This window comes from Sprattus sprattus (genome assembly GCF_963457725.1).
Source record: "Sprattus sprattus genome assembly, chromosome: 4".
In the NCBI taxonomy this organism is placed as follows: Eukaryota; Metazoa; Chordata; class Actinopteri; order Clupeiformes; family Clupeidae; genus Sprattus; species Sprattus sprattus.
The window spans coordinates 42,411,067-42,426,614 of NC_137923.1; the positions used below are offsets into that span (position 1 = coordinate 42,411,067).

Consider the following 15,548-nt stretch of genomic DNA (forward strand, 5'->3'; position numbering starts at 1 on the left):
CTGATCAGCTGGCCCCCATTTTCACACGGATCTTCAACAGATCTCTGGAGCTGTGTGAAGTACCCTCCTGCTTCAAACGCTCCACCATCATCCCAGTCCCAAAGAAACCCTCCATCACTGGACTGAATGACTACAGACCCGTCGCCCTGACGTCTGTGGTCATGAAGTCCTTTGAAAGACTGGTGTTGACCCATCTGAAGGCCATCACAGGCCCCCTGCTGGACCCTCTGCAGTCTGCCTACCGGGCAAACAGATCAGTGGATGATGCAGTCAACATGGGGCTGCATCACATCCTACAACACCTTGACTCCCCAGGGACCTATGCAAGGATGCTGTTTGTTGACTTCAGTTCAGCGTTCAACACCATCATCCCAGAAGTCCTCCTCACCAAACTCACCCAGCTCACTGTGCCCGCCTCCACCTGTCAGTGGATCACAAACTTCCTGATAGACAGGAAGCAGCAGGTGAAGCTGGGTGAAACAACATCCAGCACCCGGTCAGTCAGTACTGGTGCACCTCAGGGATGTGTGCTCTCCCCACTGCTCTTCTCACTCTACACTAACGACTGCACCTCAGGTGACCCATCTGTTATACTCCTAAAATTTGCAGACGACACATCAGTCATTGGCCTCATCCGTGATGATGATGAATCTGCATACAGGCGGGAGGTTGACCAGCTGGCCCTGTGGTGCGGTCGCAACAACCTAGAGCTAAACACGCTTAAAACCGTGGAGATGACAGTGGACTTCAGGAAGAGCCCCCCAGCACTGCCCCCCCCCCCCCACCATATTCAACAGTACTGTTTTGGCTGTTGAATCCTTTAAGTTTCTGGGATCCACTATCTCCAGGAACCTGAAGTGGGAACCCAACATCAACACCATCATCAAAAAGGCCCAGCAGAGGATGTACTTCCTGCGCCAGCTTAGGAAGTACAACCTGCCTCAGGAGCTGCTGATCCTATTCTACACAGCAGTCGTTGAGTCTGTTCTTTGCACTTCCATCACTGTCTGGTTTGGATCCGCAACCAAACTGGACAAGAACAGACTTCAACGGACTGTCAGGACTGCAGAAAGGATCATTGGTGCCAACCTGCCCACCATCCAAGACCTGTACACCGCCAGAGTCAGGAAACGGGCAGGAAAAATCACTGCAGACCCCTCACACCCCGGAAACAAACTTTTCAAACGCCTTCTTCCCCCTCGCCGTCTCACTATTGAACTGTTCAAAGAAACATACATATTCATCCATGTAGCATATATATTTATCCCTGCACTTCTTGCACTCTCCACTTTCTTCTTTGCACTATTGTAAAAATTCACAGCTCCTGTACATACTTTTTCAAACTTTCATAGACCATTGCACTGTTTGTTTTTGTATTGTATTGTGTTTTGTTTTTGTATTGTGTTGTAATGTATATTTTGTGTAATATATTGTGTTTGTTTTTGTATTGTGTTGTAATGTATATTTTGTGTACTATATGTGTAAGCACATTGAGAGCCAGTTCACCAGGTCAAATTCCTTGTTTGTTCTAACTTACTTGGCAAATAAAATCTGATTCTGATTCTGATTCTGATAAAAGAATTTTAAGTAATGAGAGACAAGAAATCCAATCAGGCCGCTTTAATAACGTGGCAGGGATCTTCTGGCAGACCAGAGCTTGGGTCTTTGTGAAGGCGCACTGTGGCCTACTTCCACGCAGGGGCTGGACAGGGCCGGCCTGGGCATCTGAGGCGGCACTAAAGAAATAAATGTGCGCTGGAATGGCTCGTCGGGCATCGGCTGCTGGCACTGTCTAGGATCGACACTGAATCACTCCATGGGGCCCAGGTCCAATTTTCAAATGGCAAATCCAAATGGAGGCCAAGGGCTGCCAAGAATAATCTCTCCCCAACCCCAAACTCTCTCACCCAGTTCATCACTCCACTCTATCCCTCTATCACTCTTTCACTCTGTCCATCTCTATGTCAGTCCCTGTCTCTGTTCAAAATTCTTCTCAAATTCTTGACTGAATATTTGGAATGTCAAATCTCATTAAATTAAAAGCCATTTTGGGGGAGCTGTGGCGCATCCTTACTATGAATGAGTGTGTGTGTGTGTGTGTGTGTGTGTGTGTGTGCATGGGGACTTAAAGCTCCTGATCCCACTCCCCATCTCCCCACTCATTACCTGTCTCTCTTTACTGTCCTGTCTGATTAAAGGCAAAAAGTAAATAAAAAATAAAGCCATTTCAGTCCCCAGAGTCGGCAATGTCAGGGGGTAAACAACAATCCCACCATTTTGGGACCATAGGTTCATTCAAGTTCTTTGCCTAAACCAGTTTTGACATACGAGATTCCTTTTATTTCGATAGCACTGGCATGTGTTTGTGTTTGTCAGCATTTGTGCATGAACATTTGTGCATTTACGCGTGTGTGCGTGTGTGTGTGTGTGTGTGTGTGTGTGTGTGTGTGTGTGTGTGTGTGTGTGTGTGTGTGTGTGTGTGTGTGTTTGTGTGTGTGTGAAGATGGTAGTGTGGTTTTAAATAAGTATTCAGCAGAGCATTTTTGTTTCAGCAGAGCCATCTAGGCCATATCAATAATTCAGGGCCAGCGAATGAGATTTAAAACCAGTTGTCACAATTTTCGATCAACAAAACTTTTCTTTTTCTTTCCTCCCTCGACCACAACCACAAAAAAAATGACTCGTCTAAGGAAAGAGTGAGTCAGAGCTGGAAACTTGTGTCTGGGATGGCAAGGCTAAAACTGGCCTGGTGGATGTGTCAGCACAGATCCTGGATGATAAGAGGCTGCCTCACCGCCACGGTGGGATTTGCACGGCGGGAGCTTAAAGTCGGAGATAGAGCTGACCTTTCATAGAGGAAAAAGAGCCTCATCAAAGACATGTCTGTAGAGCACGGCACAACTTTATCTGGACTAATCTGATGTGGAACTGTGTGAGGGAGAAAGTGTGCTTGTGTATTTGTGTGCATTTGAGTGAGTCTGTATCGCTTTTTTTGTGTGTGTGTGTGTGTGTGCCTTCACGTTTCATTCCTTACACTGCTAGTGTCCATGACAATATGCCACGACAAAAGCCAAGAAAGCACTTAAAGGCTGCAAGGTAAACCTTAAACAGTTGAAATGAGGACAGGGTGGTCACAGAAGAAGTAGTGACGGATGGGCCAAAAACCAGAACCACTGCTGATCCACCAGAACCACACCCACAGTGAGGTTCGAGAGGAACAAGTGGCTGTTTCCCACCGATATCTCCTGTGTGTTAATGGTACCTCACACACAAGTAAGGCATTGAGAATTGCAAACACTGACGCTTACACCCACATATTCATCCATACAAACATAAAGTGACACATATGGAGGCATACACATTTGCAGAGGCTGTCGATAAGTGATGATTCTGCAGAATGTGCTCTGGAGGGGGCCTGAGCAGTCCACCCACGTGAAATGGAATGAAATGAATTTAATTAGGCAAGTGGGGGCTAGACTGTGTGTGTGTGTGTGTGTGTGTGTGTGTGTGTGTGTGTGTGTGTGTGTGTGTGTGTGTGTGTGTCAACTGGGGGTTTAGGTGCTGCCACTGCAGCTATTTAAGGACGTGTCTGAGCCAAAAGAGCACTCTGCATCGGCAGGTAAATCACCCCACTCCCGAGGACAGATCATGGCCAATATTAGCCCTACCCCACGCCCCCCACCCCCGCTGTCACGGTCATCCAGGGATTATGTTTTGGTCCCTATTTTAAGCCTGACTGCTGATGAGTCTGCTGATGTTTGGTAAACAACAGCCGCCCACCCGTCCGTAAATGAACAGATAAATAACAAAGAAAACACTCAGGTCTGTGCTGATGCGGTGCCTTTCTAGGCCCAGCTCATCCATTCATTTGTATAATGCTTGCACAAATGTCAGAGGGGCGAATGGAGGATGAGCTGTTGTAACACCAAATCATAAAATAGAGTTGAAGAGAATGTGTGTGTCTCTGGTGTGTGTGTGTGTGTGTGTGTGTGTGTGTGTGTGTGTGTGTGTGTGTGTGCGAGAGCAATAGTGTGTATCTCAGTGAATGGGCTGGCTGCACAAGGGAACCCAGACTGCAGTTGAGAGCTATCGCCGCAGGTCAAAAGAGACACTCACGCTTCATAACACCACTGACAATAACACACATACACACACACAAACACACACACACACACACACACACACACACACACACACACACACACACACACACACACACACACACACACACACACACACACACACACACACACACACACACACACACACACACACACACACACACACACACACACACACACACACACACACACACACACACACACACACCCTCTTGTACCCATCCCATGACCTCAGCCAAACACACAATAAAAACAAGTCATCTCTCGTGTAAAAAAAAAAAAAGATTTGTCTTGAAACCAATTTAAGTATATGTAACACACGCACACGCACACAGACACAGAGACAGAAAAAAGTGTGGACAATAAGCACACTGCTGGCCTACAGATCATGAGGCGGGCTCAGAATAATGTTGATGTGTTGAACACAAAAAAAGCTATCTGAGGAACAGGGCTAAAAGTCATAACACCTTCAGTACCATGCATACAGTAGCATCCATTACACGAGCAGTGAGTGGAACAGGACTAGGGAGCATACAGTTACATACAGGTAGTATCATACAAGACCTGGAGATACATGGAGAGAGAGAACAAAAAACACTCACAACCTGTGTGCACTGACAGAGGGGAGATATTACGAAGAGGGAAGACAAGAGGAGTGGAGAAGAGGAGAGGAGAGGATCATGGTGATGATGGGTGATGATGGAGGAGTAGAAGATAGATCCATCAGAGTGAGGGGGGGGGATGTGTACGTGATGCGAGGGAGAGGAGAATAATAGAGGGAATGCAAGGCTGAAAAAGAGAGAGAGAGAGAGAGATAGGGGAGGGAGTAGAGATAGAGTGAATGTGAGGGCGAGTGGGAAGACGGTGAGAGATAGAGAGAGCGTGAGGAAGCGTGGAGAGAGGGAGATGAATGGATAAAATAGCTGATATTATTACAGCTAATGATTCACTTCAAGTGGCGATTACTGGGGCGCGATCAGTCTCCCTCGCCGTAGCCTTTTCAAACATGTCAGAGGGCTGACAGTGGGATGGAGAGGGACAGAGAGAGAGAGAGGGATGAGAGATAGAAGTAGAAAAGGGGGGATTTTCACTGGCAGTGGCAGAGTTCTCTGTTCTCTCCAGTTTAATAGCTCCTCTGCCAGGGTCAGTGTGGCAGAGAGAGGGACAGATTGAGGATTTAGCAGGAGAGAGAGCATTAAAACACACACACACACACACACACACACACACACACACACACACACACACACACACACACAAAGATAGAGAGAGAGAAAGACATCTAGAAGAGTGAAGTTTTCTGTGGGGAAAAATGCACCGATAACTGAAAGCAAACCAAAACTATTTCAGAGACATCACCCACAGACATTCAGTGGGGAGAACTCCCAAGACAAAACCGGTAACTGGAGAAGCTGTAAATACCAGCTGTGGCTATGGCGGGTTTCGGCACCAAGGACAGCAGCAGCAACAACTACAGGGGCCACAATCCCTTCAGGACCACGGAGAGCAACAGTCTTGTTGCAGTATTATCCACCACCGCGGACAGCAACCAACCACCGCCTCTATATTGAGCAGCAGCAGCACATAGATGGAAAGCACAACAGGTGTCATAACCCCTATGTGACTGTGGCCTACTTATAGGGAGCAGTTATAGTTGTTATAGCACCTTCCCAGCTAATTGTGGCTAATAGCACTACCGAGTTCCTACACATTATGCTTCCAGTGGTTGTGCGTTAGCGGGCATCAGTAATAGGCCTAAGGTAATTGATGGCTTGTGACTCTGCAAATGTATCTGTAATGATCCCAGAGTGGCTCTATTGATGGTTATAGAGCTGGGCTAATGGTCAGGGAGGGGGGTCTTGACTTGTGATTGCTGGAATGTGTGTGTGTGTGAGTGTGTGTGTGCGTGTGTGTGGGGGGCAGTGGTGCAAAGTTCCTCTTATGTAGTGTTATAATAGCCCCTGTGCGATACTGTATTTGTTTCATGAAAAAGAGCCCATCCAAATCCTGAATCCATAGTCAAGATACAGAAGATAAAGTTCCATATCCCTGGTTGCACTTGATACTCAAGTACCTTTTGATGTTTAAGAAATGACAGTTTGAACTTGATGAATGGTGTGTGTTACAGTGGGGTCTCTAACACTGTTATCACCTCACCTGAGTGTTTTAAAATGGGGGGGGGGGGTTATGGAGGGTGCTGACCCTAATACTGATCCTTCCACTGCATGTTGCTTAGGAACTGACAGCTCCCCAACTGTTTGCATGGAGAAGTTGATGTATGGTGTGTGTTGTAGTGGGGCCTCTCAACGTTTAGGAGATAACAGTGTCAGTGTTTTAAAATGGTGACAGTGTGAGACTTCGGGTTGGGTCTTACCTGGTGGCAGGGAGAGTGCTGACCCGTGTGAAGAAGACGGACGGCTCCACGTCCACGTGTACCCCTAGGCACAGCTCCCGGTAGTAGCCCTCCACGTGGCCCGCTCCACCAGAGTACTTTAAATTCAACACAGCGTCCAGAGACTGCAGAGGGAGAGAGGGAGGGGGAGAACAAATAAGGCAAGTGAGCATTGAACAAATCCACAAAGGACAGCCCACAAAAGAGACAGAGAGAGAAAATAAAGAGGAAGGAATGGTTAGAAAGTCGCAAAAAAGCTGTGGAGCAGGTTGTCAGAGTTTTAAAGCAAATGCTCTTCTGACCATTATATCATATCCACCACCACCCAATAACACCCCATACTCCCCCACTCCAATTCCTCCCACCATGCACAGCGTGAGCATCAGTAAGTAATTCCAAAGTCTAGCCGCGGGGTCCACAATTCATTTTTTAAAAGCTGGGATTTAAGAAGCCCTCGACGCTTAAGAGGGCAAAATCGCACAGTGACTCCTTGAGAACTGCTAGGAAGTGTTTTGTGTGTGTGTGTGTGTGTGTGTGTGTGTGTGTGTGTGTGTGTGTGTGTGTGTGTGTGTGTGTGGAGAATTGAAATAAAGGCACGGACTGTGACTACTGTAAACACTGCGGCATCCACAAAAGCCACAACAGAAAAAAGCCCCAATCATGGCACTCCAAAGCTAGATGCCTGTAGGGCCTGCAGGGTAACTGGCCTGGTACGTTCAGAAAGAAAAAGCCCTGATTCAGATCTGAAGCTTTAGCAAGGTGACAGACACTAATCTGGCGGAAAGAGAGGGGGAGAAGTATTCGGCTAGGCCAACCCTGATTGGTTGGTGGTGGCGTCACCGTGGCTTCTGCGTGCGCACTGATTGGCAGATTCCCCGAGCAGAAGAGCATTGTGTCGTTATGGTTTCTGCGAGAAGCTGTGTGGCCGAGCACACCATGCATGCAAGGGGCAATGCACATGTCACACCAGGTGACGAAGCGGTCACGGTGAGTGTGTTCGGCAAAAAAACGCAGCCGTGGCTTCTGCTTGTGACCACGTTGGTGGATGATGTCAAGGCCTCTATGCACAGAACCAACAGTCATTGGTTCAAGGGGAGCACGTGGCCTCCCTTTAGCACCGTGATTGGTTCACTGATGACATCACAGCCTTGGTGGGGACACAGGTTGCGGTGCGTGGGAGAGGCTGAATCTGCTGGCGCAGCTCTGCCAGTGATGGACAGAGTGAGTGACAGCGAGGAGGAAGGGGAAAGAGAGAGATGCGAGAGGATTGAGAGGGGGGTTGCGGTTGGGTCACCGGTTAAATAGGATGCATGATGAATACTGAGGATCAGGACAGGACAGAAAAAAGTGAAGTCTACGGTAGCCTGGAAGGACAAATGAGAGCGGGGTGAGGAAGGGACTCCTACTCAAGGAAATGAGAAGTGACAGATGAAAGACAGGAATGCGGGCAAGCAAAAAGGAGGAGGAGGAGGCTTAAAGAGAACAGAGGAGTGTGCGTACGCTGAATCAGAGGTGAGGTTTGGGCAGGAGCTCACCACATCACAATCACCACCACCACCAGCATCATCATCATCAGCTCACATTGCAGATGGCTTGGGCACCAAGAGACACCAGCAGTGCCGTCATCTCTGTTTCACTTGAACATTGTGTATGTGTGCTCTTAACGTAAACCCAGTACAGATTCTTCATCAGAATCACTCTACTCGGCATATGTGAGATAGGGGAAACTATTTGTGCTGTATTTGTTGTGTTCTTTTCTTTTCTCATTACTGTGATAATTATGAAGCAGTCATTTTGTAAACAATGCCGTTATTTTTCATTTTTCACTTTTCAGACAACTGACTCTTTTGTAAGAGCTACTCACTGGAACTGCATGCAAATCATTCCAGAGGAAACTACCAGTGCATGAACTGACTACTACTTTAAACTACTTTATCATACACTCAAGCTGATGCACTATACCAATACAGACCTCCTTATCAGCTCTGCAAATCAAACCAAAACAAAACTACAGTTCCCCAGGGAGGACAGTCCACAGATGGCTGCTCTCGGATGATCATCCACAATAATGAGATCAATCCAGCGTTTAGACGCCGAGGTGTCATGGAGCTTCCGCATAGTATGGATGAAAGGCCAGAAGCGTGCTTCCATCCACTGCACTGCACCAGATGAAAGACTATTGACATGTACGCAGGGGGGCTTGTTTGTGTCCTGGTGTGATATGGAGTTGAAGAGGATCTTCTCACACACACACACACACACACACACACACACACACACACACACACACACACATCTAACATGTGCACACAAAATTATCAGAGTTCATATTGAGTCAGGAATGCGATGCATTGCAGAATGCACAAACACCAACGCTACAGACAACTTACATGACTGGATTCTTTCCATACGTAGTGCACATAGCTGAACAACTCCAACAAGTATTCCCTGCTTACATTTACTAGCACGTGTGTGTGTGTGTGTGTGTGTGTGTGTGTGTGTGTGTGCTCAGTGCTATTCTGCCTCATGCTGTTTGTAAAAAACATAAAGGGGTCCGCAGCCCTCTCCTGCCCTCACAGTGCACTCTCTTCTCTGCAGTCCTATCCACTCCTCCTTTCCCTTCTTTCCTCTTCCCTTCTTCCCTCTCTCTGTGCCCCATCCACTTCATCGCTCCGCTGCTCTCTTTGTTCTCTCTAACTTTTGTTCTCCCTTTCCCTTACTTATTCTGTTTCACCCATTGTGTCTTTCTGTCACTGATTCTCTCCATCTCATTCTCATTTTCTCTGCACCTTTCTCTCTCTCTCTCTCTGCCGCTTTCACTCTCCCTCACTCCCTCCATTTCTTTTCTTTCATCCCTTTTCTCCTTTATATTTTCCTCCCTTTCTTTATATCCCTCGGTCTTCTCTCTCTCTTGTTCTCCTCTTTCTCCCTCCCTTTTTCTACCCTCTCTCTCTCTCTTTCTCTCTCGCTCTCTCTCCCACGAGACTCTATTTCAATCACAGTGCTCTATAAATAGCTTGGTGCAGTAATGAGGCAAGCGTGAGTGGAATGGAGACAGGAACCTGCAGTCCAGAGCCAGAGACCCAGCTGAGCCCAGCTGACACACACACACACACACACACACACACACACACACACACACACACACACACACACACACACACAGAAATAAACAAGCGAGCACACAGTGTAATGTGGCAGTGATGATGATGGTGGTGACTGGCAGTTCTACCTTAGGGTACAGATAGAGACACAAATACGGACAAATACAAGTATACACACACAGACACAGACACAGACACACACACACACACACACACACACACACACACACACACAAAACCATACATTCTTCTTATACAAACCAAATGCTGACCGTTACAAGATGCTCTGAAATGTGAAATGTATGCGTCAACACTACAGCTAACCACTGCATACACAATCCCTGCCTTAAGCTTGTGATCCATCCATTAACCGACAGCTCAATCATTTAGGCCCTTGAGGAAAGCACACCTTTTTGATTTTACACACATTACATACAGTTTACACACACATTTGTGGGACCAATAAGTTCTTCCACAGGATTAAAAAACGGTGCAAACACACAGTCTAACATGTGCACACGAAATGATCAGAGTTGATGTTGAGTCAGGAATGCGATGCATTGCAGAATGCACAAACACCCACCCTACAGACAACCTACATGACTGGATTCTTCCCATTTGTAGTGCACATAGCTGAACAACTCCAACAAGTATTCCCTGCTTACATTTACTAGCATGTGTGTGTGTGTGTGTGTGTGTGCGCGGGAGAATGCAATGAAGCGGCAACACAAATAAGAGCAACAGCAATGGAATGATGATTACCAATCAACAGCTGGAGGAGTAAAATAAGATGGTGAGCCTGTTGATCAGAGACCTACATAAAGCAGTGAGGATAAAGCAGAGAGGAGAGAGAGAGAGAGAGAAAGAGAGAGAAGGGGGATAGAGAGAAAGAGGGGAGTTGGGAGAAGTTAGTGTTTATGAGTTCATACTCATGTATTCTCCCATGTCACAGATATTGGAGGAAGCGCCCACAGAGAAATCATGTGTCGTTAGAGATGATCAGCTCCAACTTAGATCTGCTCTCCTCGGCTCTCTCTCTCTCTCCATCTGTCTCTCTCTCTCTCTCTCGCTCTCTCCATCTGTCTCTCTCTCCCTGTCTGTCTCTCTTTCTCATCACCTTCTCTCTCCTTGTCAATCATAATTATCTCTTCACTCGGGCCTGCAGTCGCATTCCCTCCTTCTCCATAACTCTCCCTCCCTCTCTCTGTCTGAGCTGGGTCAGCGCTGAAGCAGCTGGCCTGGTGAGTGGGACCTCCAGAGGGAGGGTGTAAGGGGCTCTCTGTGGCCGGGCTCAGGCTCCACTCGGGGGAACGGGGGCCTAGCAGGGCACACACACCTTCCAGCACCGAGGCCCAGACTCCAGCTGTGTGAGTGCGCCCTGCTGCTAACGGCAGCCAACAGCTTGGACACACATGCGCACACATACAGACAGAGAGAGAGAGAGAGAGAGAGAGACAGACAGACAGACAGACAGACAGACAGACAGACAGACAGACAGACAGACAGACAGACAGACAAACACCCAGGAATAGAGTGAGATATTGCATTGGAGGATTGAGAATGGGAGAAAAGAAAAGACAGAGGGAGGGTGGGAGAAAGAAAGACACAAACAGAAAAAGGACATTGGGGGTAAAGAATAAAGCAAGCGAGAGAACAAGAGAGAAGGAGAAGCACTGACAGAAAGAGGAGTGAGGAGAAGGGGATAGAGGGATAGAGAGAGAGTCAGAGAAATAGAGCTAGTGATTGGAGGCTGAGAGAAAGGCTGAGATGACTGGGGGTAGAGAGGGCGAGAGAAAGACAAAAAGAGACATGAGGAAAGGGGGAATGGGACGGAGGGAGGGAGAGAGAAAGTGACAGACATTACCTCACTGCCGCGGGTCAGAGCAGCAGCTCATAAGCAAACAGGAGCAGTGGGGCTTAGAGGATTCACTCCCTCTCGCTCTCTGTTTCTTACTTTCACCCTGCCTCACCTTCTCTACTCCCTCTTCTTTTCTCTCCCTTACATACCCCCCACTCTCTCTCTCTCATTCCCTCCCCACCTCCATTGCCGCCCCCCGTCCCCCCCTGTTCCCTTCCAAACTTCACTTAGTCAGAGGGAAAAGAGTGGCCTCTGGCATCACTCATCTACCTCTCATGCTCACTGAGCACATAACATATCTCAGTCAGGAAATGTTACATTCAAAAGGCAGAGAGAGAGAAAAAACAGAGAGAGAGAAACGGACAGACAGACAGAGAGAGGGGGGGGGACCGGTGTGTGTGAGATTGAAAAAAGTGAAGAGAAACTAGAGAAAAGACAGACACAATAAAAGCCAGGTCACATCAAATCAACCCCTCACAGAGGAAAGAGATGTTAGTACAAAAAGAGAGAGAGAGAGAGATATTATAAAACAAGGGGGGACAGAGTTAAAGACAAAAGAAAGGAGTCAGTGGGGGGTCATGGCAGTGTTTTGCTTTTCATGTGTGTAGCTCAGCTGGACTGGGCTGAGTTGGGCTGGGCTGGGCTGGGCTGGGCTGGAATGGACTGGGCTGAACTGGAGGCTAACTGTGCTGTCTATGAGACCTGACCTGCTGAACAGGCACACAGCTGCCCCTCACTGTGCCACACCACACCAGTCCAGCCCGGATCACTCCACTCAGAATCTACCTTATGCAAACCAATCTGATCATGAACACCACCCTGTTGTTTTCCAAAAGATTCGGGGTGCAAATTGAGACACACATATGGACAAATACAAGTATACACTCTCACACACACACACACACACACACACACACACACACACACACACACACACATTCCCTCCCTGCTACTGCCACCTCTGAATCCCAAAGCCAGTCAGAGCACAGCTCATCTCCAGCCCCCTGCCACCGACACAGCCAGTGGTGGTCATAATGGAGGAGCCAGAGGATGCCTTCAGCTGCAGCCCCAGGCAGTCAGAGGCAGTCTAAGGACAGCTGGGCTGGCAGCCTCCCTGCAGGGTCTCAGGACACCAGGAGAATGGCCTCATGGGTAGATATGAAAATACAAACCGGGTTTGGAGAGAAAATCATATGTTGTTGTCCTCTATAAGGCGTGTGTGTGTCACAGCAAGATATTTGCTCACAGTTATTGTGTTGATATGAAAGTGTGTGTAGGTGTATCTGTGGTAAGAGCTACCCCTGCTGAGAGAGAGAGAAAAAACAATAAGCAGAAGAATGAAGGTCATTTCCATTCTTTCTTTCTGCAGTAGTGTATCATTATCTGTGAGTATGTGGCTGTGAGTGTGTGTGTGTGTGTGTGTGTCTGTGGCTGTATAATTGTGTGCGTTTGTGAGTGTGTGTGTGTGTGTAGGTGGCTGAAAGTGTGTGTGTGTTTGTGTGGTGTGTGCATGTGCGTGTGCATGTGCGTGTGCGTGTGCATGTATGTGTGTGTGTGTGTGTGTGTGTGAGTTTTAAAGTTGCTGAGAGAGGCATGTGGCTGCAGTAGTTTGATGCCATTTGAAAGGCTTGCTGGATCTGATGGGTTTGCCTTCAGGAGGTGAATCGCAAACTCCTGAGCAGCTGTGTCAAAGACTGGGCCCTTACACTGCTCAGCAACACTGGAGTCACAGGCTCAGAATAGTCACACACACAATCTTTTACACACACACACACACACACACACAGCGCACACTGCCACACACACACAGTGCAAACACAGCCACAGCCACACACACACACACACACACACACACACACACACACAAACACACAAAAGGTGAGCATTTTGGTAGAAGATAGCGTACACACACAGGCCAAATCCTCCCTGAGCGAGTGCTGAAGGCTGTCAGTGCAGGCAGATGGTGATGGCATTTGTGCCGACGGATCTTTAATGCAATCCTCGGGCCCACTCACTGTTAGATACTAGGACTGATTCTGCCATGAGAACGGGGAGGGACAGAGAGAGGGAGGGAGAGAGAGAGGGAGAAAGAGAGAGTGTAAAAACTGCAATTGGAGTAAATAGTAGCAGCCTTATGGTAGTCGTGGAGGTATGATTCTTACATGACACCTACATGACTAGGATACGAGATAAAATAGAAAATAAGGCCATTACCTACACGTAGGTACAAACTCAGGACTAATATCTGAGTTAATTTGGAAGGCAACTGCAGAGGTTTATTTACTCCAACACCTGTATAACATTTCGCCCCTGTAGGCCATACGGCAATCTTAAACAGAAATTATAAAAGTTTAATTCTCCATTGAGGTACTTGTTATTTCATCACATCGCTGGAAAAAGAGAACTTTCCTTTGCATTATACATGGGACTTGCCAGAAGCGGTGACGGCAAATACCAGTTTGAGTTATGAGATAACGCATCACGATTTCTCCAGTAATTTTCCACCGTGCTTTCGATGATTAGCTGAGGAAGCGGCGGTGCTGGGTCGTAGCTAGGCTAGCGGCGCGCTAATCAAAACACCTCCGGCTAGAGCTTGGGAAACAATGAACAAAGGAGACAATGCGGGCCGGAGGAGCCACCGGGGTCTGGAACAATGGGGACCGGCAGGACTGGCGCGCTCGTCTCTTAATGAAATTGACTGCATGCTGAACTCTCGTAAATGAGCCGAGCTAACTGTGACAACAAACATGCTGCCGTGGCATCCATTAGGCCAGTGATACACACACACACAACCTCTCTCTCGTTTACTTACTTCCACACACACACACACACACACACACACACACACACACACACACACACACACACACACACACACACACACACACACACACACACACACACAATAGAGTTCAGAGATGCGTTTTTTCCTGAAGGTATAGTTGCCACAAACAAACAAGCATTAAAGAATCACCTAGACTTGTAAGAGCTTATGCGGCCTATAAAGAAACGCTGACGTTTTCAATTAGAAACACATTAAGAGCAGAGGCTACATAAAAATGTGTGTGTGTGATCACTCAAGAAAGCAATTACTGTTTAAAAGTGTAGGAAAGAGAGGTAAATAATTGAACAACTAAATGCTGAACTGCTGATGAGGAGGAGGGGGGTTGGAGATGAAGGTGGTAAGAGGAGAAGCGAGATAATGTTATTTCTGGCCAGGGTCTTAAACACTTTTGATGGACTTGGGAAATAGTTCCAGAACTACTGTTAGCTGCAGCAGAGGAAAAGTCAAGGGGCCTAAAAAGCAAACAGGCTGATGGCAGAGGAACTGGAACTCCTCCCTCTTCGCTCATCAAATAAAACACACACACAAACAGGTCAAGTAAACATCATTCCCCAGAGAGTAGTGTGTGTGTGTGTGTGTGTGTGTGTGTGTGTGTCTGCGCATGTGCGCTACTGTGTGTGTGCGCATTATGCTTCTCTTTGTCTCCACTGTCTCTCAGGTAAAGACAGACAAACACACACACACACACACACACACACACACACACACACACACACACACACACACACACACACACACACACACACACACACACACACACACACACACACACACACACACACACACACACACACACACACAGTGGGAGTGTTTTTGGCAGAGTGGGGCCTTTGATCACTCAAAAAGCTTTTGAAAGCAAGCTTCTCCCACATGCAGCATCCAGCCAGCGCTCGCCGTTTAAAAGCCATCCCACCGCCACTTCAAACACTGCGTCATCCCATCCTAATAACACACAAACACACACTGCTGCGTGTGCCTGGGCCTGCAAGACTCGCAGAGAAAGTTCTTGTAGGAAAAAGTCTAAGCGCTTATAAGTGTGTGGGGTTCACAACAAAAGTTCTGGTTGATGGCAACTATGTTTGTTTATTTCTGAGTGGGCGTGTGTCCATGTCCTGTTTCAGATGATGCCTCTCTCTCTGTCTCTCTCTTTCTCTCTTTCTTTCTTTCTTTCTTTCTTTCTCCTCTCCTCTCCTCATTCTTAATGCAAGCTCTTCCCCCTCTCATGTCT

At 47.5% G+C, this 15,548-nt stretch overlaps 1 protein-coding gene across 1 annotated transcript in view; it reads right to left on the reverse strand.

The window, feature by feature from the left end:
• trappc9 (trafficking protein particle complex subunit 9) overlaps positions 1-15,548 on the reverse strand; it is a 234,861-nt gene that overhangs the window by 105,238 nt on the left and 114,075 nt on the right. Inside the window, exon 18 of the mRNA XM_080836474.1 lies at positions 6,496-6,638. Coding sequence (XP_080692600.1) covers positions 6,496-6,638 — 143 coding nt within the window. The remainder of the gene's footprint in view (positions 1-6,495; positions 6,639-15,548) is intronic.